Source organism: Dipodomys ordii, unplaced genomic scaffold (genome assembly GCF_000151885.1).
Source record: "Dipodomys ordii isolate 6190 unplaced genomic scaffold, Dord_2.0 Scaffold178, whole genome shotgun sequence".
NCBI classification, from domain to species: Eukaryota; Metazoa; Chordata; class Mammalia; order Rodentia; family Heteromyidae; genus Dipodomys; species Dipodomys ordii.
In genome coordinates this window covers 1579558-1592192 of record NW_012267394.1, presented here as the reverse complement: position 1 = coordinate 1592192, position 12635 = coordinate 1579558, and the positions used below count along the sequence as shown (strand labels likewise).

The window sequence follows — 12635 nt, the reverse complement described above, 5'->3', positions numbered from 1 at the left end:
CCTTCCTTCCTTCCTTCCTTCCTTCCTTCCTTCCTTCCTTCCTTCCTTCCTTCCTTCCTTCCTTCCTTCCTTCCTATTTAAACTCAGGGCCTTCTGTTCTGACACTTGACCCACACCTCTAGCACTGGTTTCCATTCTCTATTATGGCTGAAGAGCATGGCATTGTGGGTATGTAGCACATCCAGTGAGGAAAAATTAGATGTAAACTATTTCTCAGCTATTGTAACCAATGCTGCTGTAAACATGGAGGTGCAGATGTGTCTTCCATGTAATGATTTCATTTCTTTCTTTTTTTTGGTCGGTCGTGCGGCTTGAACTCTGGGCTTGGGAGCTGTCCCTCAGCTCTTCAGCTCAAGGCGAGCGCTCTACGGCTTGAGCCACAGCGCCACTTTCGGTTTTCTAGTATTTTATTGGAGATAAGAGTCTCAAGGACTTTTCCTACCCTGGCTGACTTTGAACCATGATCCTCAGATCTCAGCCTCCTGAGGGCCTAGGATTACAGGCGTGAGCCACTGGTGCCCAGCATTATTTCATTTCTTTTGGCTATATACCCAGCGCTGAAGCTGTTGGTAATTGTATTTTTTTTTTTTGTAAACTCTGGATCCAGGCTCTGTCCCTTAGTTTTTTTCACTCAAGGCTAGCACTCTACCAGTTGAGCTGCACCTCTACTTCCAGTTTTTCTTTTTTTGTGTATGGACAATTGGAGAAAAGAATCCAGAGTCTTATGGACTTTTCTCCTCAGATTGGCTTCGAACTGCCCTTTCTCAAATCTCAGCCTCCCGAATATCTAGGATATCAGGCATGAGCCACCAGCACATGGTGGTAGTTCCACTTTCAAGTGTGGAAATTCTACACTTTATTTGTAAATAATAGCTATACTAATTTATATTCCAGTAATTTACATTTTTGTAGAAATGAGGAATGAAATAGTGTTTTCCAGAGGCTGAGCAGTGTATGGAGGGAGAAAGGATGGGGAAAGGTTGGTCCATGAGTGCAGTGTATGAGTTAAGTAGGAGACTAGAGTTCTGGTGATTCATTGCACAGTATAGTTATTTATAGTTAACAGTGGTGTATTTTATACTTCAGTATAGCTACATGTGAGCACCTTGAATATTTCTGACACTATAAAGATATAATGTATGTTTAAGATGATGAATACACTAATTTCCTTGATTCTTTCATTATACCCTTTATACATGATTCAAAACATAACATTGTACTCCATAAATATGTGGTTATTAGATGTCAACCAAAACGTAAAAACTACAAAAATTCAAATGTCAAATGTAAACATACAATTCATATACGGTAATAATTTTGTGTTCTTAGTATATTCAACTCCTGTGCAACTATAAATCAATCAATTTCATATTATTTGTATTACCCCTAAAAGAAACACCATATCCTTAAACAATACTAATCAAATCTGTTCTTTTCTACTTTTCTGACAGTGGCAAGCATTAGTTTTTTGTTCTATCTCTATAGATTTGGCTTGCATGGGTATTTTATGCAAACGGACATATATAATACATAGTCGTTCATGCCTGAATTGTTTCAATTAGCATGATACAATTTCAGAGTTTATTTGATTGATTCTTTTTGGTGGCTGAGTGATATTCTGTTGTGTAAGTATATCTTATTTTGTATACTTATCACTTTTTAGATATTTGGGTAGTTTGTTAATTTTGGGTTATTAGGAATAATGTAACTAATAAACATTTTTTAATAAGTTTTGGTGTGGAAATGTATATAATTTTTGAGCCCAGGTCTAACAATATATTCCTGGCTGGACTAGAATTCATGTTCTTCCTCCCTAAGGTTTCTGAGGGCTGAGATTATAGGTATGTGTCATCACACCCAATGTAAAGATATGTTTTCATTTGGCTTGGATATGTAAGCTGAATTATATAGTATGTAAAACTTATGTTTAACTAGTTTGAGGAATTGCCAGAATTTTCTAAAATGGCTGCATCATTTCACATTCCCATTAGCAATGTGTGAAGTATCAATTTTTTTACACCATTGCAAGTATTTTTTAGCTTTATTAAAATGTAGCTATTCTTATGGTAGTAACGTGATGGCTGTTTTTTAAAATATATATATATATATATATATATTTGTTGTAAACATATTGTACAAAGGGGGTACAGTTACATGAGTAAGGTAATGAGTACATTTCCTATCGAGCATTGTTACCATCTCCTTTGCTTTTCTCCTACCATCCTTTCCCTCCTCCCCAGCTTCTCCCCGCGCCAAGCTGTAAAGTTCATTTTCAACATAGTGTTTTGTACATTTTATAAATAATAACGGTGAACATCCTTGTTTGTGCTTAATGCCTATTCTTAAATCTTTTTTGGTGGCTTACACCTGTAAACTTAGTTATTCATGAAACTGAGATCGGGAGGATCATGTTTCAAAGTCAGCCCAGGCAAAAAAAATTACTCCATCTCAAAATAATCAGCATGAAGCAGAGCTGAAGGAGGTAGTGCCAGCCAAGAAAACAAGACAAACTAACATGAAGCTTTCAGTCCTTACTACCTTGTCTGTATGGGTATACATCCCATTTTAAATGCGACTTGTAACATTTTAACCCATTTTGTAGTGACTTTTACTCTTGGGGAATTTAAAACCCAGTAAATTCCCTCTTCCCTCATATTTCATGAAGGGTGTCTTCTTCTTATGTTACAAATGCTGACGTGAGTTTTATAATGAAGAAAATATTTTTTTGTGATGAACTTGTTAGATGTTTGTGTAGCACAAAAATAAAGGTGGATTCCCAACCATATGAAAGTTAACAGAATCTCCATAACAATGTTTTCCTTTCCAAGGAGTAGTTTTTGTTATCCCAATATAGTAAGTATAGTTCTGTCTTTCTTTTTGCTCTTTTTTTTTTTTTTTTGGTCGGTTATGGGGCTTGAACTCGGGGTCTGGGCGCTGTCCCTCAGCTTTTTGTCTCGAGGCTAGCACGCTACCACTTGAACCACAGTGCCACTTCTGATTTTCTAGTGGTTTATTGGTGATAACAGTCTCATGGCCTTTCCTGCCCGGGCTGGCTTTGAACCACGATCCTCAGATCTCAGCCTCCTGAGTAGCTAGGATTACAGGTCTGAGCCACCGGTGCCCTGCTTCTTTTTGCTCTTTTAAGTGCAGCAGCTTTTTTTCCTTTAGTGCTATGTGTGCATGTACACACACACACACACATACACATACACACACACACACTATATATATATATATATAGTGCATGTACACACACACACACACACACATACACATACACACACACTATATATATATATATATAGTGTGTGTGTGTGTGTATGTGTATATGTGTGTGTGTGTGTATATATATATATGTGTGTGTGTGTGTGTATATATATTCCCTGTTAATTTGACAATCATGACAATCATAGTTGCTTTCCTGGCTTATGGGAGCATCTACTGAAAAGTAATTTGTGTATGTATGCATTGGCTATCCAGGTAAATAAATAGCTTTTCATATGCCCATTTAGTCTGTGGAAAGGTTTAAAAATATTTTTTCTGCTTCATGCTAGGCTATGTAGTAATAGAAACTATGAACACATGGTGAAATTTAACCAAGATTATGTCATCTGGAGTGAAAATGAGTAGGAAATATCCCCAAAATACGATTTCTGTTTGTTATAGCATGCAAGAATATTTTAAGATGTAAACATCATTAATATATATTAATCACTTGAAATTCTTAAGCAGACCACTCATAGTAAATGTTCTTTCCTACAGGAGGACATGAACCTTAATGAAGAAAAGAAAGCTCCTTTACGAGACAAAGATTTTACCACCAAGCGTGAAATGGTTGTTCAGTATATTTCTGCTACTGCCAAATCTGTAAGTACAGAGATTTTGCTGGCACTAAGAATAGACTTAGCATTATCTGTTTAAAAATGAACAAAGCTTACATCTTCCCATTCTTGCCTCTGTACTTATACAGGCTTTTTAGGAAGCAGTTTAAAGATGGATGCATATGGGTGGAAGGTTCCTGAGGTAGTATAGTCCAATGAGTTTTGGGACAGAGATTTTGTGCACTTGGTAAAAATTTTATAGTGATTGAGACAGATTGTTAGATGAAAAGTTTGGACAGTTGGAGAAGGCACAAACATACCATAGTCAGTTTTAATCAAGTTTATATTAAAGCTGTGTGTCTAATATTTGAATATACTTTTTTAGCAATGTTTTTAATATGCACACAAGTTTTTTAACTATTTTATATAATGCAGGCTGTGGAAGCTGTCTTATAATTGGTGTACAGCAATTAATAGGAGCTTTAATCAAATCAGGTGTGATTCCTAAGGCCTGAAAGTAGGGTTCACTGTTTTAATAGGGTTTTGGTTTGTTAGCTTCCTAAGTCACTTTCAGAAATAGTTTTCAGTTTTGATTTGTTTTTATACAAAACTGTATTTTTGAATTGGCAAATGTATTTTTTTTACTTTCATAAAGAAAGAGGTTTTCATATTTTCAGTGAATAAAATCCATGTGCATTGTTTGCTTACACATAAACATGCATACACAGTAATTTTGTTGTGTGTGTATATATATATATATATATACCTATGTATGTGTGTGCATACATGCACATTTCAAATCTATATTTTAAAGGTATGCAGTTGATGAGTAAAAGAATACTTCTGCATCTGAAAAATATATTCTGGAGTTCTTTAGCTGTCTAATTAATACTATTTTAGTACAATAATCCAGTAGCAATTACTGAATTTTGTGATTGTATTGATTCTGTATTGTACTCTAAGCAAGCTAAATCTGAATGCAGAACTATTTAAACATAATGCAATGCAGCTCTAGCAGAGCTAAGCAACAAAATGTTTTTTGATTTGCTTCTGGTATCCAAGGGGAGAAATATGTTTCAAGTGATAAGTGAAATTTGCCATGAGCGTCATTTTCAATAGAATTAGGTGATGCATAGGATTTTACTTTGAAATTCCAATGAATCTTTTCTCATTTTTGCACTTGAGTTATTGTTCACAGTAAAATGCTTTAGGAATTGCAGGGTGTACATTTAGTGTTACTTTTCAAATACCTAAAAGCAAGTATGCTGGTAAATCTCTATAAAACTAAATCGGAGTGCACAAAACAGATAGCATGAGAAAAATTGCATGATATTTTCATGAAAGGATTTTGTTAGTGTTTCTGGCTTATTTGGTTTGTGTGTGTGTGTGTGTGCGCGTGCGCGTGCGCGCGTGTGTGTAAGTGGGACTAACTGTAATGATTATTCAATGCTCTTATCCCTTGAACTTTTGATTATTCCTCATTCTGTCTTCAGAGCTTCTTTCCATTTTTTCTTATTGTTTTCCTTCAACTGACCAATGAAATGCACCCTTTTAAGTTATGCACTCTTATTTTTTAAGATTTAAAATGCAAAAGTTTATTTAAATAGAACTAGGAATATAGGGCAGTGGTAGAACATTTGCTTAGCATGCTCAATGTCTGAGGAGTGATCCTCAGAAATATGGGAAGAAGAGTAAAATACTAGATGAGTGTATTTGAAAACTGCTTTATTCAAAAAATGGAAATGGAATGGTTTTCAAAAGACATGAAGATTTCCTGTTTAAGGCACTAGCCTCAAAATCAGCATTAGTGAGTATAATTGTCCTTGCTTATTTCATTCAGTATACCTACATGTAGTTCATACATCTATTGTCCTTTCTTAAGAGTTCCCAGATTAGAATCTTCTGTAAAAATATTTCCTGGGACAAATATTTTGATGAAAGAAAGCCTGTTGACAAACATGTTTTGAAGGCTTCTCACCTTGGGGAGGTAATAATTACCACTGTTTAATATCATAAAAACTATGAAAATTGCTTATGTAATTTCTTCTTAAAAGTGAGAGGGATGGGGCTGGGAAGGTGGCTCAGTGGTAGAGTGCTTGCCTTGTATGCATGAGGCCCTGGGTTCAATTCCTCAGCACCACATAAGCAGAAAAAGCTGGAAGTGACGCTGTAGCTCAAGTGGTAGACTGCTAACCTTGAGCTGAAGTGCTCAGGGACAGCACCCAGGCCCAGAGTTCAGGCCCCAAGACTGACAAAAAACAAAAAAAAGTGAGAGGGATGACATTAAGTGAATAATAATACTCTCTTCATGATTAGGACAGTAATATTTGCACTAATTCTCATCAAATGCATGGCTGTTACCTATGCATAACAAAGGTTCCCATTACACTTTCATTAGACTTTAGCTATGCTTTGCACATTTTGTAATTTTTTTTACTCTTACTTTTCCCTATGTTGATACACTCCTTAAAACCCTTTTTTCATTCAAAGCAAATATGGTAATATCTACTAATTTATGAAAGTGCCTTTCAAAAATAACTAAAATAAAATAAATAAAATCAAGTAAAATTAATAAGTAAATTAAATAACTAGCTAAAGTAAAATAGTTGGCTTTTTCGTCTTGAAGTAAAGCAAGTTATTGGCTAGAGTTTTGGTGGAAAAATGTTTTAGAGTTACATGTGAAATATGTGACATTGATAATAAAATTTAAGCATAAATTGTACATTTTCACCTTGACAGGTTAGGGTCATGGCTCACATGGTGCACTTTCTATGAGGCCCTTAGTTCAAGCCCTAGTACTGCCAAATAATACATAGAAGAGACAATAAATAGAAAAAATACAATGAAAAGTACAAAAGAATATGAACCAAACAAAATGTGAGCTCAATGAGAAATGTCCATTGTTCTTCTGGGGCCCTGGCTAAGGACATTAAAGTAAGGTGAAGATTTTTCTAAAGCAAACTTAATCTTTTGTTGTATAATTAACTTGGTCAAAGTAGCATAGTGTAGTAGTATGCTAGGGCAATCACATTAATAATGAAAATTATTGCTTAGCTTTTCCCTTTAAATTCTTACAATAGAGAAAGTTGTGGCATGTTGAAAGAACAGTATCTTGCTTAACTCTCAGTGATGAATGAACTTTAAATATGTGGATAGAAGAGAACCTACTGTGCATTTATCCCCCACGGGTTGCACGATTCTGATATTGTAAGAAATGTAATTGTGGGCCTGACCTATGATAGTTGATACTATATGTACTATTTGCCCACAAATAACCCCAGAGAGTCTTATATTTTCAAAATACCTGCATATGTTTTTAAAAATGGAAAGCAAACTTTTACAGTATTATACAAATTAGTGTATAAATTTTAACATTTTGTGTTGGTAAATTAGAAGAGGACCTTGCATTGTAATTCACAGCATATACAAACATTTACCAAAGTCCTAAGATTAGTTTACGAAATTTCAATGTCTTTGTTTCAATATTCACCAGCAAGTTTCTTTCTACATTTAAAGTCACCGTTTTTGAGGTTTATATTATAGAATATGCCAGCTTGTATTTTTGAAAATTATGTGAGCCATTGTGAAAATCTCAGTTTCAAACAGTGACATCAATCACAGAATTGCCAGGCTAACTTGTATAACAAGTTGTCAAAAGTTGCAGTGTCTGTATGTGTCTGTTTATGCATTTATTATGGTTTTGTTTTGGCCATGATCAGACACATTTTTTCTTAGGTTCTTTCCAGGTGTGGTTTGGATATGATGCTACAATTGAACCTAGACATGACCAAACTAGTTTCTCTTTGCTGTCCTTGACTAATAAATCTGATCTATCTCTGTATGTGCTTTAGCTGCAGAACTCATTGTATTCTCCAAATGAATCATTAAATGGATGATATTTTGGTTATTTCATTGAGTATAGACCTGCTTTAATTAACACAGGCTCATATTTTCTTCCCTCAATTTCATGTGTACACTACATAAACAAGGGTCAAATACAACCTCTATCTCTTTTGGTGAGAGGCAATAATTTAGGTCAATAGGATGTCGTTCGATTCAGAAACCTGTTAAGGGCACCAAAGAGGCATTTGTTCAACTGAATAAGCCCTATAGTTTGTGAGCAGTGGGTTGAATGAATTTTTAAAGAAACTTGCTTCCCTCTTTGAGCTCATAGATTCCTCTGAAATAATTTACTTGGAAACTATCATTATCTTTTTGCATCTTGTGACAGTTTCATCTTAGGAATACTTACTGAATTTGAAATGGACATTTTTTTTTCTTGTGGGCCTTGTCGCTTGGAGTCACTGAGTTTTTTTTGCTCAAGGCTAGTGCTCTTATCACTTGAGCCACAACTCTATTCTTGGTTTTTAGGTGGTTTATTGAAGAAAACAAGTTCATGGATTTTCCTGCCTGCAACTGGTTTTGAATCACAATCCTAATATCTCAGCTTCCTAAGTAGGATTATAGGCATGAGCCACCAAAGCCCAATGCTTTCTCTTTCTAAAGCACTAGCTGAACAATACATCTTGATAATAAGTGCTATCAGATTAATGGTTTCATATCATAGATTAGCTCTTAATTGGCCACTACTTGATATTCAGATATATGAATCTGCTAACAGTGATTTGATTTATATTTTAATTTTGGCATAGGTTATACTCAAAACTATTTCTGCTTTTTTATTTTTGTACTGAGGTTTAACCTCAGGGCCTCATACTTCTTAGGCAGATGCTCTTTGAGCTATGCTTACAACCTTTTTTGTTTTCCATATTTTTTGACAAAAGATTTCGCTTTATGCCCATGCTGGCTTGAACTGTGATCTTCCTATTTGGTATGTGGGATTATAGGCATGAAACACTTTGCCCAGCTAATGGTTGAAATAGATTTTTGCAAATTTTTTGCACTGGTAGCCTCTAAGTCATGATCTCCTGATCTCTACCTCTTTAAGTAGGTAGGATTGCACAGACTTGAGCTATTTGCACAGGGTTGAGCAATCATGCCCCGCTTGCTTTTTGCTTTCTTAAACACATTTTTTTTTACTCAAAGAATTTCTCTTTTATCTGTGAGGAAGCTCAAAGTTGAAATCTTCTCTCTAGAGTTATGTACTTGTCTATAAACAAAATGTTCCTTTGTCCTCACGTTATAGAGAAAATTCAGATTTTACAATATGTGTACTAGGATGAACTCAAACTATAGCGATAAGCAGTCTATCTTTTTTTGAAGTGTAATATAAACTAATATTAGATAATTTACATTTTTTTAATTTAATTTTATTTGTGAACATACTGTACAGAGGGGTTACAATTACAGAGGGGTTACAATTACATGGGCAGGATAATGCGTACATTTCTTACCAAGCATTGCATCCTCCTCCTTTGTTTACCCTTCACATCCCTTCCCAGCCTCCCCCCTCCCCCCCAATCCGAATCCTTCTCCTTCCCCCTCTTCCCCCCTCCCCCCGCACCAACGTTGTAATGCTCGTTTTGGACATGACAACTTGTACTTCTCATTGTTGCAACAGGTCCACCTGTATCCTTAACCAACTGGTTTTTCCCCATCTCCTCCACAAGTTATACTGACATCAAATATAGTGAAAGCAGGGGTTATACTGTGGGGGAGGGACATACAAAGCAACAAAGAGATAATCTTATAAATGCGTTAGAAACACATGCATGAAAGAAAAAAACATTAAAATACATATCTAAGGGTTCATTTTCCTGACATCACATTATCTGACCTTTTCCGCTTGACTCATACATATACTAGATATTGCATATAAGGGAAATTTTAACAAAATGAAATAGTCCAGTTTTCAACTTAAAGTTCACTCCTAACATCTATAGATGATATTTAGTGCAGCATTCATTTTCCTAAACTATCTTATTTCAGACTTAATACACTTGCATAGTAAGGAAAGAAAGTAGCATTTGCCACAAAAAAGCAATCGTTGATGATGCCTTTGAGATGCTATATGCTGATATCTAATACCAGCTTACAATTAACTTTGCGTTACTTGATATTTCGATTTCCTTTAAGAGCATCCCATATTCAAATAGCAATTCTCCTTTATTTGGAAATCCTTATCCTTACAGACTAAACACACTTTTGAAATATGTACAAATTCATATTAATATATATGATTGGGCCTCTGGATATAAAGTATTAAAAGTATAATTAGGATTAGCTACTTACTAATTTACTAAATACCTAACTTCTTTGTAAAGCTTCTGATTACTAATGTTGTTGCTGTTCTTTTCTTTCTTTTTTTTTTTTTACACCATAACCACTGTTCGCTGACCACTCACTGCATACAGATAGTTGGAAGTAAAGTTACGGTAAGTACAAAAGATGGGTTCTATCCTTGGCCCTAATTTGAGCTTTGGGGATTTGTGGGCTTTGCTTAGAGTATATGTTTCACTTTTTTTGGGGTGTATGTATCTACACATGTTTTACCAAAGCATAGAGTTATTTCATTAGATGATTGGATATTTTGCTTTGCTGAGTATATTTTGTCATTCTTGGAAATGTTTTAGAACTAGAATACGTTTATATTGGAACTTCTTTTCTATTATATATATCTGTATGATTCTGTAGAAATTGTGTGAGAAACCTCAGTTTCTCTGATGGCAAAGGGAAACTCCTAAAACTGGATTTTTTTTCTGTTTTTGGCTCATAAGGATTCTTGCTAGTGTCTCACTTTGATTTGCCTATCATTGAACTAAGAATAGTGTAATAAAAACTCTTGCTATGCAGTGAGCAGCCCTTGTATAAGGTGATGTTCATTGATTCTGTGACTTTGAGTGAGTCACTTTTTTCTAGAGTTCAGTTATTAAATGGATATATTGAAATGGTTAACTTTAATTATCTTTGAAGGTTCTTTCTTTACTGTCACTTAAAGGCTTTATACACGAGCCAGGCAGTGGTGGCTCACACCTGTAATCCTAGCTACTCAGGAGGCTGAGATCTGAGGATCACAGTTGAAAACCAGCCCAGGCAGGAAAAGTCCTTGAAACTCTTTATCTCTAATAAACCATTAGAAAACCGGAAGTGGAGCTGTGGCTCAAATGATAGAGCACTCACCTTGAGCTGAAGAGCACAGGGACAGTGCCCAAACCCAGAGTTCAAGCCCCATGACCAACAACAACAACAGACAAAAAGGTTTTATACACTAAGGTACTTTAACTCAGTGATGTAATTACATGATAAACTGTTATATAACAAGCTAGAAGTGTCCTACATTGACTTAAGTGTTTCTTATTGGGAGCAGGTAACAGTTGTACAATGAGGTTTCGATTCTATAACTCAAATTATGAATACATCTTGAATAATGTCACCCTTTTTATTATTCGTCCCCATTACTACCCCTAATATCCTTACCCTCAAGTTATATAGTTCAATTTTTACATAATGTGCACTAAATATAATGACTGCATTTTCTCACTCCTCCTCCTTCCATTTGTGTGCCTTCTGCTCTTTGCCCTTACCACCAAAACGTTTCCACTTCCTGCTACTCATTTTTAAACAGTTGTTCAATAAAATGCCTTTAATATTACTGAGTACTGAATTATCTAGAAGAGTGAATATATTTGATATTTATTTACTTAAATTTTTTTCACAGTGTTCTACAAGAAATGTACTCATTACCTTATTCATGTAATCGTAATTCCTCTGTATAGTATTTTTACAGTAAAATTAAAAAAATTTTCTTCCCTCCCTCAGTTTTCTTTCCTTACTTTCCCATCCTCCCTCCCTCAATCCTCTTTCAATGCTCCCGCCTTTCCCTACTCACAACATATACAGGGAAATACATGGTAATTCTTGAAGACACTTTTCTATATCACTTCTAAATTAAGTATATCCTGTTTTTGAGTTGGACTATCTTTTTCTTCTTTAGTGATCAGGAAGCTCATAAATATTCATCAAGATTGAGCTTTGTGTCAGTCTTAGAAGGTCCTAGGTAACTCCTTCCTTCCCATAACAGTATGTTATGTATATTTAAAGAAATTCCTTCCTTGTAACATCCCTTCCTTGTAATGTCATTTTGCTAATGGGCCTAGCTTCTGCCATCAGGAATCTAGGTCTAATGGGGAAGAAGGCAGACAGGTTAAAAAAAAATAACAATAGGTCCTGAAGATTCAATGTAGTAAAGATTGCAAAGTGGGAGGCCAGCAGTGTCTACCTGGTTCCCAGAATGGGTACATTTTTTGTGGAGCTGCTCCCCCCTTCCCCCTGTTGTTGTTGTTTGTTTAACCTATTGTGATGCTTCCCACATATGAGTTGGAAAATCCTGTTACAAAGGGAAGCAATTATTGAAATTAGTGCCTAGAGGAAATGTGAAGGGTTAGTTTTAGAGTTTAGGCAAGAAAGATTTTTTTTTAATCAGTAATTTGCTGCTAAAGAGAGGAATAAAAAAGAGTATATACAGTCACTCTGGTTCAAAGTCAGTTACAAAAAGTCTTTGTGTCTTAGTTTCATTACTCTTTAAGTGCTAGGAGGTTTATTGTAAAGAAAAAAGGATGGAGGCACCAGTCACTCACGCCTGTAATCCTGGCTCCTCAGGAATCTGAGATCTGAGGATCACAGTTCAAAGGCAGCCTAACCAAGAAATTCTGTGAAACTCTTATCTCCAATAAACTACTCAGAAAAAAACTGGAAATGGTGTTATGGCTCAAATGAGAGAGAACACAAAGTGGTTTAGGGACAGTACCCAGGTCCTGAGTTCAAGCCTCAGGATTGGCAAAAGAAAGAAAGAAAGAAAGGAAGGAAGGAAGGAAGGAAGGAAGGAAGGAAGGAAGGAAGGAAGGAAGGAAGGAA

General features: G+C 35.4%; 1 protein-coding gene across 1 annotated transcript in view; it reads left to right on the top strand.

The window, feature by feature from the left end:
• The window catches only part of Diaph2 (diaphanous-related formin 2), an 805268-nt gene that overhangs the window by 60093 nt on the left and 732540 nt on the right, over positions 1-12635 (top strand). Inside the window, exons 4-5 of the mRNA XM_013033825.1 lie at positions 3763-3867; positions 10136-10156. Of these exons, the coding sequence (XP_012889279.1) occupies positions 3763-3867; positions 10136-10156 (126 nt within the window). The remainder of the gene's footprint in view (positions 1-3762; positions 3868-10135; positions 10157-12635) is intronic.